Source organism: Furipterus horrens, unplaced genomic scaffold (genome assembly GCF_987537825.1).
Source record: "Furipterus horrens unplaced genomic scaffold, mFurHor1.1.pri manual_scaffold_2, whole genome shotgun sequence".
Lineage (NCBI taxonomy): Eukaryota > Metazoa > Chordata > Mammalia > Chiroptera > Furipteridae > Furipterus > Furipterus horrens.
Window position 1 is genome coordinate 163,991,211 of NW_028327172.1, and position 18,370 is coordinate 164,009,580.

General features: G+C 38.7%; 1 protein-coding gene across 2 annotated transcripts in view; it reads left to right on the plus strand.

The window, feature by feature from the left end:
• Positions 1–18,370, plus strand: part of RASGEF1B (RasGEF domain family member 1B) — a 565,627-nt gene that overhangs the window by 217,375 nt on the left and 329,882 nt on the right. For both annotated transcript variants that reach the window (XM_090266714.1, XM_090266713.1), the window contains one exon: positions 503–556. Coding sequence is in view for 1 of the 2 variants with exons in the window: in XM_090266713.1 (XP_090122839.1) it covers positions 503–556 (54 nt within the window). In the remaining variant the exon portion in view is untranslated. The remainder of the gene's footprint in view (positions 1–502; positions 557–18,370) is intronic.

Below are 18,370 nucleotides of genomic sequence, written 5' to 3' on the forward strand. Positions count from 1 at the left end.
GCAGCAGGCTCAGGTACTGCTGTTCAGACTCACAAACCTCATGAATGGAGAGAAGTTCCACTTCCTCACTTAGGCTCATAAAAGGTATTATTTGAAAAATTTTTGGAATTTGACATTTTGGACATATGTCTTCAAGATAAAGAAAAAGTACCATGCGTGGTTTGGGAATTAGACTACTTGTCTTTGAGTTCTGGTCTTTTTCTGAGGTATATGGTCTTTGACAACCTAGTTGTGCTACAATTACCTTGTTTGTGAAATGAAGATAAACAAGAATCTTTACTTCATCAGATCATTGTTGCCCATAATAAATGTTCCAAAAAGGGACGGGGGGGGGGGAGGTTGTGGCTGTAGAAGCAGTGAAGGACAGACACTTTTTAAAATTTAGAGAAATCAGTGGGGTTACAGGAAGTGGTACCCATCTTGAATTGAAGATGCACAGGTCTGGGTCAATATCATAATGCGTTGATAGTTCTAATGTGTCTCCCACCTTCCTGTTTTACAGACCACCGTTTTCAGCACATTGGGCTGTGAGAAGTCCTTATCTGACTGCAAAAAGGTGAGTCAGCCTCTTAAAAATTTCAGCCTGCTGTCAGAGAATAAAGGCTTCAGAGTTGATGACATTCACTGGAAAAGCTCTGGTATCAATGAATATATTCTGATGACATATTGTAACCCTCTTTCTTCAGAGATGGAAAATTGATTGGTTCTCTTTAAGGAAGTGGAAAACTCTGTTATCATTTGACAGAATTTTTTTTTTTTTAATAGAGAAACCCTGGTTCCATATGCTTCTATCTCGCTATTATTTGATGTTTTATTCTGCAAGATGAGCCTCAAGGGAGTCCAGAGCAAGCTGCATTTCAGGCATCTATTTCTCTTTTGCAAATTTAAATCTAATAAACTTAAACCCAATACAATATAAAAATGATTTGGAAAGAAAGCTGATCATATGGCATAAAAGTCTGCTTTGGATTGACCACAATCAAGTTTGAGAAGCTGTCATGCTTTGCAAAAGCATTAGCCTCGCTGGCATCTGATGGAAGCCATCCCTGTAATGGATCACGTCTGCAGGCTGCCTGCTGTAGTTGCAGCAGCGTGTCTAATTCCTGGCCTTTGCAGACCAGGGGGCACTTTTATCCGCCTCTTTAATCTCAGGTTTAACTAGATCTTCTCCTTCTTGAGGGGAAAAAGTGATTTCACAGTCTAAACTACTCAAATAAAGTCTTTGACACTGCCTATTGATATGGAAAACCAGGTGCATAATGAATTGACCTGTTCCTTATATATTACTTACTAGGCCTTTCTTAGGATTTTATGCCATGACATTGTTTGCTAAGCTATTTCTGTTTCTGAGTTTTCTTGATATGGAAACAGGTAGCAGAAATATTCATCTTTAAAGTGGTGTGAGCGCCCACCATCCTGAATGCCATCCATTTCATTACCTTGATAGTTTTTTATCATGTATTAAATCTCCATCTAAACTGAGTTCTGCTGTGTTTGCCTTGCTCTCAGCTCCCTGAGTGTGAGGTCCATGTAGCTCTTTAAAATCAAAAGTCTTAGAGAAAGAAGAGACTTTAGGGGTTCTCTAGTCTCACATTTTTCTCAGTGGTACTGCCATTATTAGCCTCTACCTGAATAGTCTGTTGACAAGGATCTTAATTAGCCTAACTAGCAAGACAGAGTATTAGTGAGTTCTTCATTTTATTGAATCAATATCTGCCACCTTTTGATTTCTGCCTAGTTATTCAAGTATGAAGTCAGTTAAATGTTTCTTCTGAATCTTCTCCCTCCCACCACTAGGCTAATGTCCTATTTCTAATAGGACATTGATATGATTGATTTTCAAAAGCATGGACTGTTGGGAGCTGGCTGTCTGGTTTTGAAAAGTGGTTTTACCACTTACTACTATGTGACCTTGGGTCACATTACCTTTCTGTGCAGAACTTTCATCATCTGTAAAATGAGGATTGTACCTATCTCATATGGTAGATGACTTAACATACATAAAGTGCTTACGACAGTGCTCAACATATAGTAATTGCTATATTAGCTATTTTTATGATTGCTTTCAGACCAGGTTATCTTTTTTTCCCCCACAGTCTTTGTTACCAATGTCAAGAATTGTGGATCATTCTCAACATGTTGTCCACTTGGCAAAAACACTATGGGATTTTTACTCTCCATTCAAAAAGCTTTGTTTATTTGATGTGTGCCAAGCACAGTGTCAGACATGAGCTATGGTAAAGGTTAAGTTGTAGACTTCCTTGAGTGTAGCACTAATAGTCTATTAATACAGTGTAAGTTGGCATCAGTTTCTGTTTATAAGGCATATTGTGCTGTTGGCCTCATGAAGTTTAAGGTCCTTTTATGTGCCCTTAAGACATTTTTACATCAGCTGCCATTAAAACATGACCCTTTTTACATTTATATAAATAATTCTTTGAGTATGAACATAGGCCATTATGTTTATTTTTATTCATTTAAAAATTTTTGATCCATCAAGGTAATTTATAAACCCAGTTCTGCTGTCCAAATTATTTATTACATCTCCCAGTTATATTTCATGTACAAATTAGAGGAGCAGTGTCAGTCTCTATGACTTCATATTCATTCATCCATTTATTTACCCTGGCAGTTCACAAGTGTTTACTGAGCACCTTCTATGTGATGTGAACTAGAATATCATGCTGAATAAGTCACATATGGTATTTACCCTCATAGAACTTATAATCATTAACCAAGTACAATTCAGATGCATGATATATTGTGATAGTAAAATTGTGATAAATGATAAGATTTTTTTTAAGATTGAAGGTTATGAGATCATCTAGGAGAGCCTCATATAATGTAGAGTTCAAGGAAAACTTGCCTGAAACGTGACCTTCACAAATACTCAAAGAGTGAATGGGATTTGGCCATGTGAAGGCAAGGTAAAAGCAGAAAAACAAGAAGTGTGAAAGTCTGGAGGTGAGAGGTGGAGAACTATAAAATGTTCACAATGTCTGGAAATTGCAAGCTGAAATAGAAAATGATGAACAGTGAGATGAAAGGAAGCCAGATTGTGTAAGGCCTTGTAAAACCATATTAAAAGTTTAGATTTATTCTAATGGTAACACAATTTATCAAATATTGACCATGTTCTCAGCCCTGTGAGAAATGCTTTACATAGATCATCTTTTTTAATTTTTATACCAGCCCTCTGATGTAGGTAGTAGGCAATATTATTACTACCACTTACAAATAAAGAATTTGAGGTCTAGCTATGTTAAAGAACTTGCTTAAAGAAACGCCAGGAGAAGGTGTTTGAGTCAGAATGTGGCTGCAGGCATTTGGACATCAGACCATTGCTTTTAGTGTTTTGCTATCTCCTTCTGCCACTGGATTCTAGGTATTAATTTATGAGTCCAGCTTTCCCCTAAACATCAGCACTTAGAGGGAAGGAACAATGGCTGATTCTGTTAGAAATAATAAAACAATATCCCACAGGTGGTAAGAACTTAATAAAGATTTATTTAATAAATAGATCTGCTACCAAATGATTGTTCATTAGTGTGATATTGTTCTGGAACCATTTTGTTCTAAAAAGAATCTTTTTGCTTTTTCACAGTTGTTGAAAAAACAATATTGATATTCAGGTTTTATTTATGAAGGTAATTTCTACACTAAAATAAGATGTTAATGAGTACTGGGGGTGGGGGGGGGCATGGAAGTATTTAGCCAATGACAGTGAATATCCCAAGGCCTACTTCCTGAACACCACTTTATACAGTTGTAAGAACTCCTGTTTCTATTTTTAGCCAGAGACCAACTAGTTTGCTCCTTAATTTGGAAAGCCTTAAAACCTCTAGGGGAACATGCATAAATTCATTCATTCATTCATGGTTATTTATTAAGTTCCTCCAACTGGAAGGCAGTGGTTTTTGTTAATATGTTATAGAGGAAAAGTAAATACACCAAAACATAAAATGACTTACCTTAGGGTACATATTAAACTCAAGGCAGACTCACAGAAGTTAGACCTAATCCCTATCTTCTGATTTTCTTCCTCTGTAACTTCTCTAGCCCAGCCTATTTAACTAGAGCTGACACATAGGGGATATGAATTGGGTGGATGAGCAGCAGAGAATGAGCCTCAAGCATGTTCCACAATGTCCCCTGCCACCTGTTTGTATTTATTGATATTTATATGTTTGTGTCTTGATACTTTACATCTCTCAGTGCAAGACACTTGGACCCAGATATGTTGGCTCAGCAATTTTTGTGTAGGGGTATTCTGACACAGCGCTATTGAACTTTCAGCATTTTAATGTAAAGGTAATGTACAAAACAGATATTCTCACCTCTTCCCCATGGCTCCTTGCTCTGACCCTGACTCCCACCCCTGGGGCACAGGCCAGAGATAGGCTAGAGGTGATGGACAGCTAAGGGTGATGGATGGGGTGAGGGTCAGGGATAAGATGAATCCCAGGGATGGGTTAAAGTTTAGAGATTTCTGTTTCACAAATTACTTGAAAATGAAAAACAGTGGTTTTTCCAGTTTGCCATCAAAATCCCCTGCTTTATCCTGTTGTAACTTCTGTCTATGTATGGTAACCTAGAGCCCCATCCAGAATTCCTGTCTATGGTTGCAGAAATAGGGTCCTTAACTTGGAGAGCTTATCTTTAAAAATTCAGCTATCATTTTGATGGCTTATTTTACTTTTGGTGGGGGAGGGCAGGGAAACAGCTTCATTTTTCTCTCTGTATATCCCTCTCTATTCTCCCTGGACTTCTGGTATCCTAACCCATATAAATGACAACTTTTAAAAAGTAGGGTATTTAGGAAATATAAACCTATCATCTAAAAAGTATTGGTTTTAGAATATATGGGAACCTAAAGGAAATCCATCTGTTGGTGTCTGGTAATTTGTGGGACTGTTTGTGGCTGCGTTGACTTCTGTTTATTCTCTCCAACCCTTGTCTTTGACTTGGGTCCCTCCATCATTTCCAATGATGTATGAGTGTGCAGAGCACATGCCCACATCAACTCTTAGCCCACTGGATGATGTTTTTATTTTTAATAGACATAAGTGATACTTCACTCACATGGATAAGGTATTTTCTTTCAGGAAAAGACCATTAAGAATATAGAATGTAATGGGCTACTAGGAAATTCACATTTTTCATCAATGTTGTTGATGAATAGGTTTCTGTGTAAACACAGTCCCAGATAGCATATCAACGGTTAAGATATTTACCCACAATTAGTTCCTCAGCCCTTTGAAACTATATCATATCTGCCTTCCTCTTTTAAAGACTAAGACTTAATGTCTAGACTGCATTCATTGACCTCCACAAAGCTGACTGGGCAGATTCCCATGACTCTCAGCCTCTTGGCAGACGTTCCAGGCTGGTAGGTCACAATGACTTCTTCCCATGCCCTGAGAAAGGGCACAAAGTCCAAATCAAACCAGTCAGCTTTGAGGAAATTCCTTAGTTCCCCCTAGAAGGACTGAATTTCATGTTCTGGAGCAGTTGCAGTAAGGGGTATCATTTCAAATAAATTTAAATGCTGTTTAGTTTCTAAATACTTTCTAAATAGATTTTTTGGAAGCTATGAAGGTTCATTTTTGGCAGAGTGCTGTTTTTGCTGACTTGCTGTATGGCTCTGTGCTGGATAAAGGATGATATATACACATTTGCAAAGTTCTATCCTTTTTTCATGTGCGCCAACATAGACCACTAATTTATGGGAAGGAAAGTTGTATCACTTTGAACAGAGGAAAAGCACTGCAGCTTGCCCTCTCTCCTTCCTTCCCTTTCCTCCTCCCTCCCTCCCTCTGGTTTCTCCTTTTACTCCCCTAGCAAAAAAAGAGCTCTTCTCACTCATTTGCAATGTCTGGGGTAAGGATAAGTGGTTATGGATTCTATGCCCTCTTCCTTTGGCGATTATTGCTGGTTTTGGTTTTTATCACTGCGTTTTTTTCAATCCCACTCTCCTGAGTGAAGATCACAAGCTCTGGAGATTGGTTGCTGGGACTGGATTCCCAGCTTCACCACCCAAGTGCTTTACAACTTTGCCCAAATTACTCAGCCTATGTGTGCCTCGCTTGTCTCATTTATAAAATGAGATAAATAAAGACATCAGTCTATAGAATTGTTGTGAGGATTGAATAGATTAATCCATGTAAAATTTTTAGAACAATGTCTCAGTAAGAGATGTTTCTTTGTAAGTCCACCCCTATGCTAGTAGAGAATAATTTGAGTCTTGGTGCTTTGAGTCCCATTTTGTCTCTTTGCTTTAAAAGAGCAGCAACATCAAGGAAAATACATCAGTAGATTTGGGCTAACATCAGCATTAAAAAAAAAGTAAACTGTAGTTGAATTGGAGAGATACCTTTGTATGGATATCTAATTATTAGTAATTCTAAATCAATATAATAATTAGAATGCACTCAAGTTCAATACTGTTAGAGGTTCCAGCTCTGTAAAGGCAAAACATTTATTAATAAATGTACAGCCTTCCTAATAGTGCAATAAATGTACCTTCCTATGTCTTCAGTATCAGACATTAAAATTATTAATAGTCCTTGTTAATTCATAAGTTTGGCATAGTATTATTTCTTCAACGGCCTACAGTAGAAGGCTTGAGGTGGAAAAGAAAGGAAGGGGAAAAACCTACCTTGGTGTGCTTTCTAATGCCAGTACCTAGAACATTTTCAGGTAGGTAAAAATATATTTTTGTGTACTTAGAGCTACAGAAGAATAAAATATGTCTGTCTCTCAAATAAGTTTATAGTCATTGCCTTTTCTAACTATTAATATGGGCCCAGTTTGACCATTAGCATTATCATTTGTTGAGCCAGTATCCTTTATACAGAGATGGGAAAAAATAGGTGAGTATGCACAAATTTATTCTTATTATTTATTAATTATTAGTAATTACTAATTATTGCATTATTTTTCATATAAACAACTGTAAACCTACTTTTGCCCCACCCTGTAATTGTGGTATGGGCCAGATAAAGTCAATACTGTGGGTAGAGTGGGCCTGTGGCTTTTTTCTTCATTGAATGGAGACATTTCAGTAGGTGGAGGGTTTGGGTCGGAAACGTGAACTTCCTTGCTCTCAGTGTAGTAGCCTTGGAGATAATTGAATAGGGTGAAAGTTGGCTATTCCTCTAGAATACTATCATGTTATATCCCTAGCCTAGAAATTTTTTATTCTTAGCCTTGTGATCTTGAAATTTGGGAGGGGAAAGACACATGCACCCAAGATCAAACCAAGTAGTCATAATTTACAGGATTAGAATTGGTTGCAGAAAATAGTTTTCTATTTTTTATTGTATTGATTTTTTAGATGGGGAGAGAGAGAGAGAGGAGAGAGGAAGAGGGGAGAGGGAGAGAGAGATGCATTGATTTGCTATTCCACTTGTTGATGCTATTTATGCATTCATTGGTTGATTCTTGTATGTGCCCTGACCAAAGATCGAACCCACAACCTTGGCAATCAGTATGATACTTTAACCAACTGAGCTACCTGGCCAGGGCAAAAATAGTATTTTGAACAGAAGAAATGTATTTCCTGTTTTTGTGTCTCTCTTACCCTAAGCAAGAATCAAAGGATACATTATAATCATTTTGTTGTTGTTGTTGAGGTATAATTTACAAGTAGAATGCAGTGGTCTTAATTTTACAGTTTAATAAATGTAAATTTTTAGTATAGTAACAGAATCCCATCAGTAGCACTACCTCATGCCTTCTGGGATGGGTCTAACCACACCACTAGCAATGCTAGAGCACCCATTATTCTCTCTCAGCAGCTGCTATAGTTGTCACTGTCACTCAGAATAAATAGCCCATTTAGATCCATAGATTGTACAATATAGTCATTGTCTGAGGCAGAAACTTTGCTAATAGGAAGCAAGGTAGTTACAGGCAAATGTCACGAAATATGTTGCTCTCATCCCCTTTGAGCTGCAATTATCCCAGTTTCATTCGCATGAAAACAAGTTTCAAGAATATGACCTTTGTAGTGTGTGGTTCATGCATAACTGCCCATGTAATACACATTTTAGAATATATTTGAAACAGTAATAATTAGCAGCATCACTCCTACATGTATACCTGAAAAAACTATATTGAACTACAAATAAAACATGAATTTTTGTCACAGCAATTCCAGACTGACAAAACAGTGTCATAGGGTGGCAGAAATAAGGGGATGTTGATGACTCTCTCAAATTATATATTTGCAAAGGAGCATTTAAGAATCATACTTAATACACTTTTTTGCCTTTTGTGTGGGGGGAGAGGGGTAAATGCCAACAACTACTCTATTCAGCTTTATGATCACCACTCTGATGTCTCTAGGTTTTTTAAAATTTGTTTGTTTTTGTTCAAGTACTAAAGATATAGTGAACTTCTGGTAAGTTGTGAGTTTCCCTTGTGATTGTAAGAGAGTCTTCTTCTTGGCTCCTGCATCACTAAGTCTCAAGGACATTGCAGTTTTTCTCCTTCCTTTCCTCCTTCTGTTGTGTTTCCCTTTCAGATTTTTCAGGATCTTACATAATCAAGGCTGGGCTATAGTTATTTTAACATCGGCTTGTATGTGCATACACATACGCTCATTTAATTTTACAAAATGTGTTCTGACAGACAAGCTCTGGTAGAGATAGCTATCTTGGTTTCTTAGTCTGCAGGAAAGTATTCTAGTTATGAAAAGAACAATAAAAAAAAGATAAATCAATAAGAAGAATGGAGAAGAGTTCATGTAAATTGTATCTTTGTACTGGCTTATAAAGTTTTATAAAAGCTGAGTAGTCAGAATACTTAATTTACCTCAATTAGCAGTGATCATTCTTGCTATTGTTCCCAAAATGGGACTAAGTCATTCTACAATTGAGCTAATTGCCACCTCTGATTTAGCTGCTTAGCTCTGTGCTTTTCCTTTGTTTTCATAAATGATCAGTACAGGCCAAATAATCTCTTCCCTCTCTCTCCTCCCACATTGATTGTTATTCTTTATTATTTTAATTCTACACTCTGATGATTGCTATAATCTCCTAAAGTCATTGCTCAAGCCAACCACTAAGTAAGACAGCTGTGGTGGTGCCAAGGGCAGGGCTCTCAGTCAGGGAACCAGCGCGGTGGCTGCATTGCAAGGCGCCAAACCAGCTCTGAGACGCTGCTCTGCGAATTTTATGTGTATTCACCTAATTCATCCTTAGAATAATTCTGTAGGTTGTGTTAAAAATTTCAACTGAGTAAAATTTAAAGATCTTATTAGTTTTATTCAACCATTCATGAATTGGGCGGCATCCCATCTAGTAAAATAGAAAGGAGCTCAGAGAGCTATACAAAAGGAAAACCTTTCATAGACAGGAAAAGGAAATTATTAGCAAAAAGTGGATTGTTTCAGGCAAGGTCACCTTCCTATGGGGAGTGAAAGGGATCTATCCGGCAGATTATTAAACTAGTGCTGACCATGTAATTCCAGACTCCGTCCCTGCGAGAGGTGGAATTGCAGTTAAGTATTAAGTCTTTGCTGAAGTGGGGCTTAGCACAAGTGACTCCATGTGGGGCCTGTTTTCTCTTTTTCAACAGTTGATAGCATTGTTTGTCTTGTTTTACACTTAAGATAAGCGAGAGGAAGAGAGGCTAAGTGACTTGGGCACAGTGGTAGAGACCACTGGTGGGTGGAGCTGGAACTCTCTTCCCAGAAATGGGGTTCTAGAGCCTGTGCTCTAAGCCCTGGCACCATTCTGCTTCTCAGGAGAGTGGGATGGGAAAGTGCAATGATGAAAACCAAAACTGGACAATAAGAGCTGAAAGGAGAATCATGGAACCCACAACCATGTATCCTTATCCCAATCATTACAAATGAATGCAAAGAGCTCTGTCTTTGCTGGGGCAGTGAGAGGGGGAACCAGGGAAGGAGGGATGTCTGCAGCTTTTCCCCTCTGTTCAATAGTGATACAACTATATCATCTTATCAACCCCTTCTCAATAAACATCCTATTTAAAATTGCAACCTGCTCCTGCTAACCCCCACGCTGCCTATTTCTTCACTTTGCATTCTAAGATACTATGTAATTAATTTATTTTGTGTATTAATATCTGTTTTTCCCACCAATAGAATAAATTCCAGGATGACAGTATTTTTTTTTTTACCTGTTTTATTCACTGATTTAATGGAGACTTGAACAATGTAGTTCCAAAAAATGCACTTTAAATGAATTACTAGTATTACTAGTACCACCACCAATATTTTTAATCATCGTAAGGAATGACTGCAGAGCTTTTTTAGCTGAAAGTGACCAGAGATTATCTCTAATCCAACTCCTCCTTTTATAAAGGAAGAGACTTTTGGGTGAGCCTTCAGGAGAATTCACAAGTCCAGGTGCACAGGGTTGTACCTTAAAGTCACAAAAACACCGTTCATTTAGCTTTTTCATTATAAAAGCCTGGAGAGTTAGAGGTAAATTTTGTGACATCTCTTGAAGTTTGAAGCCTCCAGGAATTCTTTAGTTCTGCTCTTCCCTCTGGACAAGCTGTGAACCTTTTACCATATTCTCATGCAACCAGTTTTTTATAGTTTATGTTTTATGCTTCTACTCAGCTGAAGCATAAATAAGTGTCAGATTAGTCAGATTTAGCTTAACACCTGAAGACTGTTTATATATATGGAGATTGTAGCTGCTTAAGTACATTCATTTTAAGGATTAGCAAAAAATTAGCTTTTTAGCTTTCATTAATACTAAGGTTTGACCACAAGGAGGTCATCATGTTGGACAAAAGACTATAATTGTCTTAAAAAAAAAAAAAGATATAACCTAGCACCGGGCATTTTTGTAGCCACAATCCCTAGCTTGTCCATCTCAATAAGTTTTTTATAAATCAAATTTATTGGGGTGACATGGTTAATAAGATTATGTGGGTTTAAATTGCACATTTCCACGGTACATGATCTGTATATTGCATCGTGTGCCCACCACCCAAAATCAAATAATCTTCCATCACCATATATTTGACCACTGTTACCCTTTACAATTGTGCCCCCACTCCCATTCCTCCTGGTATCTGTGTCTATGAACTATAGTGCTCCTACTATACTGTTATCTGTGTCTATGAAATTTTGTTTGTTTTTCTTGTTCATTTGTTGCTTTCAGTTATATATCTGACACATGAGCAAAATCATATGGTTGTTAACTTTTTCCATCTGACTCATTTTATTTAGCATAATATTCTCAAGGTTCACCTATGTTATTGCAAATGGCAGTATTTCATCTTCTCTTATGGCTGAGTGGTATCCCATTTTATACATGTACCCTATCTTTATCCAATCACCTATTGAAGGACACTTTGGTTGTCTCCATGTCTTGGCCACTGCGAATAATGCTGCAATGGACGTAGGGGTGCATATGTCTTTGCAAATATATGTTTTCAAATTTTGGGGTAGATACCCAGAAGAAGGGTTGCTGGATCATATAGAACTCTATTCTTAAAATTTCGAGGAACCTCCAGACTGTTTTCCATAGTGGCTGTACCACTTTTCATTCCTACCAGAAGTGGATATTGGTTCCTTTGCCTCTGTAACTTTTCCAATGCTTGCCATTACTTGTCTTATTGATAATAGCCATTCTAACAGGTGTGAAGTGGTATCTCACTGTGGTTTTGATTTGCATTTTCCTAATAACTAGTGAGGTTGAGCATCTTTTTATACAGGGTGGGGAAAAAGTAGGTTCACAGTTGTGGGTACATGAAACACAGTTTATTCTTGTATTATTATTTATTAATTATTATATTATTTTCCATACAAACAACTGTAAACCTACTTTCTCTCCACTCTATATATCTGTTGGCCAATTGTATATCTTCTTGGGAGAAGTGTCTGTTCAGGTTCTCTCCCTATTTTTTAATTGGATTATTTTTTTAAATAACTCATACAACTAAACATCAATAACTTTACATAAATTTTTCTTTCCTCTTCCTTCTCACTTTCTCATTTCTGTACTTAACTTTTGCTGTCCTTCCCTCCCTTATTCCCTTCCTTTTTCCTTCCTTCCTTGACCTAATATATCAGCTAACAAGGTGTAAGTTATAAATTGTTTGCATCTCTCACCCAAATTTATTCAAATCTTCTTTAGGTCCTGCCTGAGAAGGTGGCTTTGATTCACCCACTCCAAGTTATTTATAAATTACTTATTTCATAAAGTCTCCCATGATAAAAGACAAATGAGTCCCTGTCATGAATGAGCACATTCTTTAGTATCCGTGGTGGCAGGGAGCATTACTATGCTTACATAAATCACAACAGGGTGAGTTCTATAATAACTATATAAACACAATACTTTGATAGCAGAGTAAGGTTGTACATAGCCTTCCCTGGGAGAGCCACTAACTCAGTTGACCCTGCCCATTCTAAATTCTTACTAGAGCCGTGTCTAAATGCACCTCTGGCTGGGACTGTTTATCTTCTGAGTCAGGGGCTGGAGGATGGTCTAAATCAAAGCCTTTTTTTCCCCATGATAATGAGAGATAACTCTCCAGTGTTGCTAGCACTTGAAATATTGTCACAGGAGCTCACGTGCTCTGTCCTGCTCTGAGGTGGAGCCTACATTTAATGATCTTTAAAACCACAGACCATGCAGGCTTGTGGAACTGCCTACATATGTTGAAAAAAAAAAATGGTGCTGCTGGTGTGGAGCTGCAAGATAAGCAGAGAACCCAGTAAATGACTCAGTGGGAGTTTCCCCCAAGGGAAGGATAAAGAAAAGAGTGTACTGTTTTTTTGGCAAAGGAAACTGGCACTTAACATGATTATTGCAACTCCGGGCACTTGGCTTTTCCCACTGGGGAGATCAAACGTGGTAAAAGCAGAGTTGCTCTTCTGAAGCTGAAAACTTCATGAGCTCCAATCTCCAACTGTGATGTCAAAATGGCCAATATCCTTGGCACGCCGAGCCCTTTAATTAATTAGAGCCTCGAGCTGGCAGCTCACCACAAGAGCACCTGAATATGGTTGCCTGAGAAAAGACCCGCCAGTGACTTGCTGCTCCCCCAGAAGCCTGCCACTAGCTCCCGCCTGTCTCTGTGGGGAAGACAGGGGTGCCGTGTCCCCCTGATTAGGGATCTGTTTCCACTTAGAATTCTTTAGAGAGGGGTTTTCAGCGCAGTCTTTCCTCTCAAGCAGTTCTAGAGGAACTAAAGACAAAAGGAAAAGTCCCATTTTCCATTTCTGTTTGGAGTGCCAGGACAGTCAGCATGTAGAGCAAGCAGAAGGTGTCTATTTAAAGGCTGCACTTCTGGCCGAATCAGAGCTTGTCATCTTGCATTAGCTCTGGAAATCCCAAGGTTATCCAAGTAGGAAGAGGTCTCGATGCTCTCTCATGTCATCAAGGTGATCTGGTGTTGTTTTGAGGGCTGTCCGCCCGTTATCTCTTCAGGGGATTTGGGACTCAGTTGTCAAAAGCTGCGTTTCCAGGTGTCTCAGAGGAAGATCCTGCAGGATTGTGAATGTTTTGCGTGCCCTTGCTGTGCTTCATGAAGCGCCTTCTGCTCATGTTGCTCCGAGGGGTGCCCTTTGGAAGACTTTTTTCGGTTTACTTAGGACAGGTATGTGCAGAGGACTGAGCCAGGCTCGCCTTCCCCTGCAGAGCTGTGCTGAAGCAGAGGTCATATGACTGGAATGCAAACCTCAGGCTGTGCACCTTCCGGTCCTCTTCCACCCACAGCATCTGGCTTCCTCCTTCTGGTTTTCGTTCTGGGCCTTCAGAATCTTGGGCATGGGGATGCTTTCTTTGCCCATTTTCTCTATGCTCCTCATAGCTCTCTGAACTATTTCAAAGAATTTTTAAAGCCTCTACAGAATGTGATAATGCATTTTCACACATCGAATGGAGTTATTTATTCTCTGTTAAACATAGCCTGTGTAGTATGTAGAACATTTATAGCATCAGACGATATAATTCCCAGTGTATATGTAACTACTAAAAAACTCTGGAGCCAAACTGCTCAAATAATATGTTGCCTCCAGCACTCATTAACCTGGTAATACTCATCAAGTCACTAAACCTTTCTGTGCCCTCCATTTCCTCTTCCTTCTTCTTTTTTTTTTTTTTTAGAAGCCATTTGTATTTAATGATTTAATAAGGTCTGTCTCATTCATAGTGAGCAAAAGTCAATAACCAACATCCACATTGTGCTCAAAAACAGCTCAAAAATCATTTTATACAACATATTATTTTTGTAAGTCAGACTGAAATCCAGAGTTAACATGTACTTTGCTTTCAAACTACAAAATACAAAAACATAAATGCACAATTAAAATATCATGTTACTGAATGCCTCAGCAAATTGTTTTGCTCCAAGGGAGAAAATAAAATTTGGTAATATGTTGGTTTTGTGTGTGTTCTCCTTACAATCTCTTCTTAAAAATCAACATTTTTAGCTACTTTAGTATTACCCCTAAAGTAATACTACTGAAGTATCAGTATAGTACACTATACTAAAGTAGTATTAGTTTAGATTTAGATGTGGGAGTGGCCAACTAAGGATATACTTATAAAACCTTGAAGTAAATGTAAACCCTGAGACAGACTGAAAAGAGCAACGTGAGAAACCAGGCAAAAGGAGAAGTTTTGGGAACACTACTATTTAGGGGTCAAACAGAAGGCAGAAAAGGAGACAATGCTAACAAGCCTGTAGAGAGGACCAGAGAGTTTGAAGATGCTGAGAAAAAAAGAATCAATTGATGCAGCAATGTCTTGACGATGGAAGGGAAAGGGCATTGTTCATGAGAGCCAGAGGACAAAAACCTCAACTAGGAGGAGAAACATTTCATGTGCATAGAGAACATTTTAGTATGAATGGATTGGGTGTGTCATTTCTTCATTTTTAAGATGGAGATAATAAGAGGGATGACATTAAACCCACAGTGTAGGATCTCATGAGTGTTTTGCTGTCATTTCTGGATCTAGCTTCTCTTGATGTAGAGAGAGATCTACTCACCCTCCTCATGGCCAATTATCTACCTCCCACACAAACAGAAGACAGTGGTGGAACAGAAACAAGATAACCCCATGAATTCCTATCCTCAGAAAGGGGAAGCAGACTCCCAGCAGCCTCTGGTTGTGCAATTTTGACATCCGTGCAGGCGACTTACCCTTGGGTAGGCCTCACTTCTGTTTCTAGGAGATAATTTCCAAGGCATCTGGCTCTCCCTCCAGAGAGGGTTTTCTTTAACTGTATCCTCCCTGGCCATAATTGAAGAAGGCATTACAGACTGTGCCCCTCTTGGGTGAGGAGCTACTACCATTGAACAGCTATAGGCCCCTTTAATCTCAAACTCTTTAACTTATTCAGAAACTTAGTTGGCTTTTGTGTATTTGATTCTCAGTTAGTTCCATGTGCTAACAGGCATGTGCATAATTCTTTTATTTAAAAAAAAAAAAATGTACATCCCCTGGCTAGGTTTCTGGCCTTCTGGCCTGTGCAGAGGGTATAAGAGTCTCAGATAGGGAACTGAATGAGGGGAAGGAGCAGATTGTGCTTGTTTGTCCAGTGACTTTAGTCTACCTGGGGCTTTAAAAAAAATGTTGCTTCAGTTTTGTGTAATATGATTGGGTCGATCTGACTTAACTGCAGAAGGAACGGATAAGTGTGTCCAAGAAGATCCTGGTAGTTGAGAGGAAGGTCAGAACCCATAATTTTAATGCTATGAAACTGGGCTAAGTTTATTTCTTTTACTCACTATCCTTTTTACCTGAATGTCCTGGGTCTCACCAGGCTCTGAGTACAAGCATTAACATTGAATACTATATTTTGTTAGCTCCTAGCCCCCATCTGCTGACATAGACAACTCAGTTCTCTCCTGTGTGTTTCTGGAAATTCCCAAGAGTTTTTCACATGGACTTCTCAGGTTTCTTAAGGAAGTCTGCTAACTAGAGTCACAGCAGGGAGCTTGTCACTGTCTTCATTGGCTGTGAGTGTCCCATGAAAACACCGCTTACCTGTCTGATGGCTAGGCAAACACCTCTGTTGTGTAGTTTTGCTCCATAACCCTGCAGGGTACTGCTGTGCTTTAGTGATCTAATGGGAGAACACTATTCTCCCAAGCTCTGTGAAGAATTTGGGCTCTCAGGCCTCAGAGCAGCACTGCTTGTTCTCATGGTCCTTCCTGAACACAGTACCTTCAGCTCCCAGTCTTATCACCCTCCTCACTGGCATCAAGACCTGTTCCTAAATCTCAGAGGAAAAGTATGTGTCACGTATTCCCCTCCGCTATGCTCATCTTTCTCCCCTCACCTACATTTCCCCTTTCTCCTGAATATGCCTGCATCAACATTTTGGCCCTCTCTTTTATCCAGAAACAACTCCTCAATGTCTTTGTTCATAAACATGTGTGCTCAGACGGTTGCCAACCCAGGTTCATACACAGAGACTATCAGAATCCCAATCTAGACAGCTAGGCTGCTCTGATAATCTGCTTCAAATTGATGAATAGCCCAAGTCTATTCTATGCTCACAAGACTTCTAGTTCTAGAAAAGTGTGAAGGTTAATTAAGCAAAATGTTAGGCTCTATTTCTCCAGATACCAATCAGGTGCTAGAGGAAATCTATGTTTATGTTTCTAGGGTTCTTTATCTCTGAAATGTGCATTTCAACAGTGTCTGGGTTTAAAGGATTGAGGAAGCCAGAGTGTCTGTAGATTCTTATCTTGATCTGGTTCATAAATAAAGGAAGCTAGATCACTTATTGAACACCCTGTTTAACATCCTTAGAAGGAAGCTTGCTACTTCAGCATTTTAAAAGTTGCCTTTTGTCTGCAGACAAACTCTTTTTACTGGGGTCAGTGAGTGCCAGGTCATGTCATAACCTGGTGAGGAAAACCTGACAGTTTAACTTCGACTTAATGTCATTTTATTGTCATTTTTAGCAGCGAAGTAAAAAAAAAAAAAAAAGATGTTGCATGGAAGAATAGGTGTAACTCCAGAAATAAAGGAAAATTGAAATTAGATTGATTCTATAAAAACGAACTATGTATGCCTATGCTCTTGAGAGATGATATTGATTGGTTCAGGAGAGATTACATCGGAGTGAGCACAACACAGTGAGAGGATCTATATCTGAGATCTGGTTTTGTCATGGATTTGTGTGGTTTGGGGGCAGTATCTTAATTTCAGCGCCTATTTCTTCATTTGACAAATGTTTCTACTAGCAGTTAGGCCTGATACGCAAAGTGTGTGTGAGGACAGCTGTGTATGTGCTGGAATGGCATGAACACAGGTCCCCGCATGAGGGTGGAGCAGAGGAGAAAACAGAGGGGTGCAGAAGAGGACTGTTTTTGCTTCTTTACAGTCCATGGGAGGACAGAAGTGGGAGATTTAAAAAATCGTGCAGTTCTGGGGAAGAGAAAAAGAGAGCCAAAAGATTCAATTAGGAGAAAGTTTGTTGTGATGCCTTACCAATGAAAGAGGCTGGCACAGTGCCTGTCTTTATGACTCAAACTGTGATGACCCCCATGTACTGCCAGATCCTCAAGAGCAGGAACCACAATGTTGTTGCTTGTGTAATCCCAGCACATATAGACAGAGCAATTTTCAATAACTGCCTGTTGAATGATGAATAAATGAATGAATGGATCCTGGGTGTAATTTAACCACATGAGTATACAAAGCAGTTCCCAGATAAGTGCGTGTTGTATGAATGAATAAGTGAATTCACAACTCATATCTGACAGTTGTGCAATTAGGTTAATTTCAGGACTGTAAAATAATCAAATAGGTGGATACAAGCAGTTAAAATGAAAACCCAAGTGAAACAGCAGGTAGAGCATTTTTATTCCCTGTTGCTGCTGCTGCTGCTACTGCTACCAGAAATGATTTTAGGAATTTGTTCATATGATAGAAGAAGTAACTCTGTAAACATAGTTTGGGAACTTCCAAGTAATAAAGGAATCTCTTTTGTGTACTTTCATTCTAAAAATTTGTCTTTCAAAAACTAGGGCGATTTGTATTTTAAAACCCCTATCAACACAGTTATTTGCAAAATATGCATTGGATAATAGCAGCAACCCCTGTAAAATTGAGTGAATATGTAGATATACTTAAAAATATGTTAAGAAAGTATTCAAAAACTTGACCTTGAGGCATTTGCCCAAAATTTAGACTCTAAAGAACTGTAAACCCACAGGGCCTCTTTCACACACTGTCAATGCTGTGTTTATATTAGTTGCATGAATGAGTCAGGGGAAGTTGGATCAGAACTTCTAGAATTTTCTGTTTTTCTGTTTAGTTTACCAAAGGATAACTCCTAGAGAGACTGGAAAAACAGTGGGTTGAATAGATGGAAGATTATGATATTTAAACATCTCCATCCACATATATGTTTA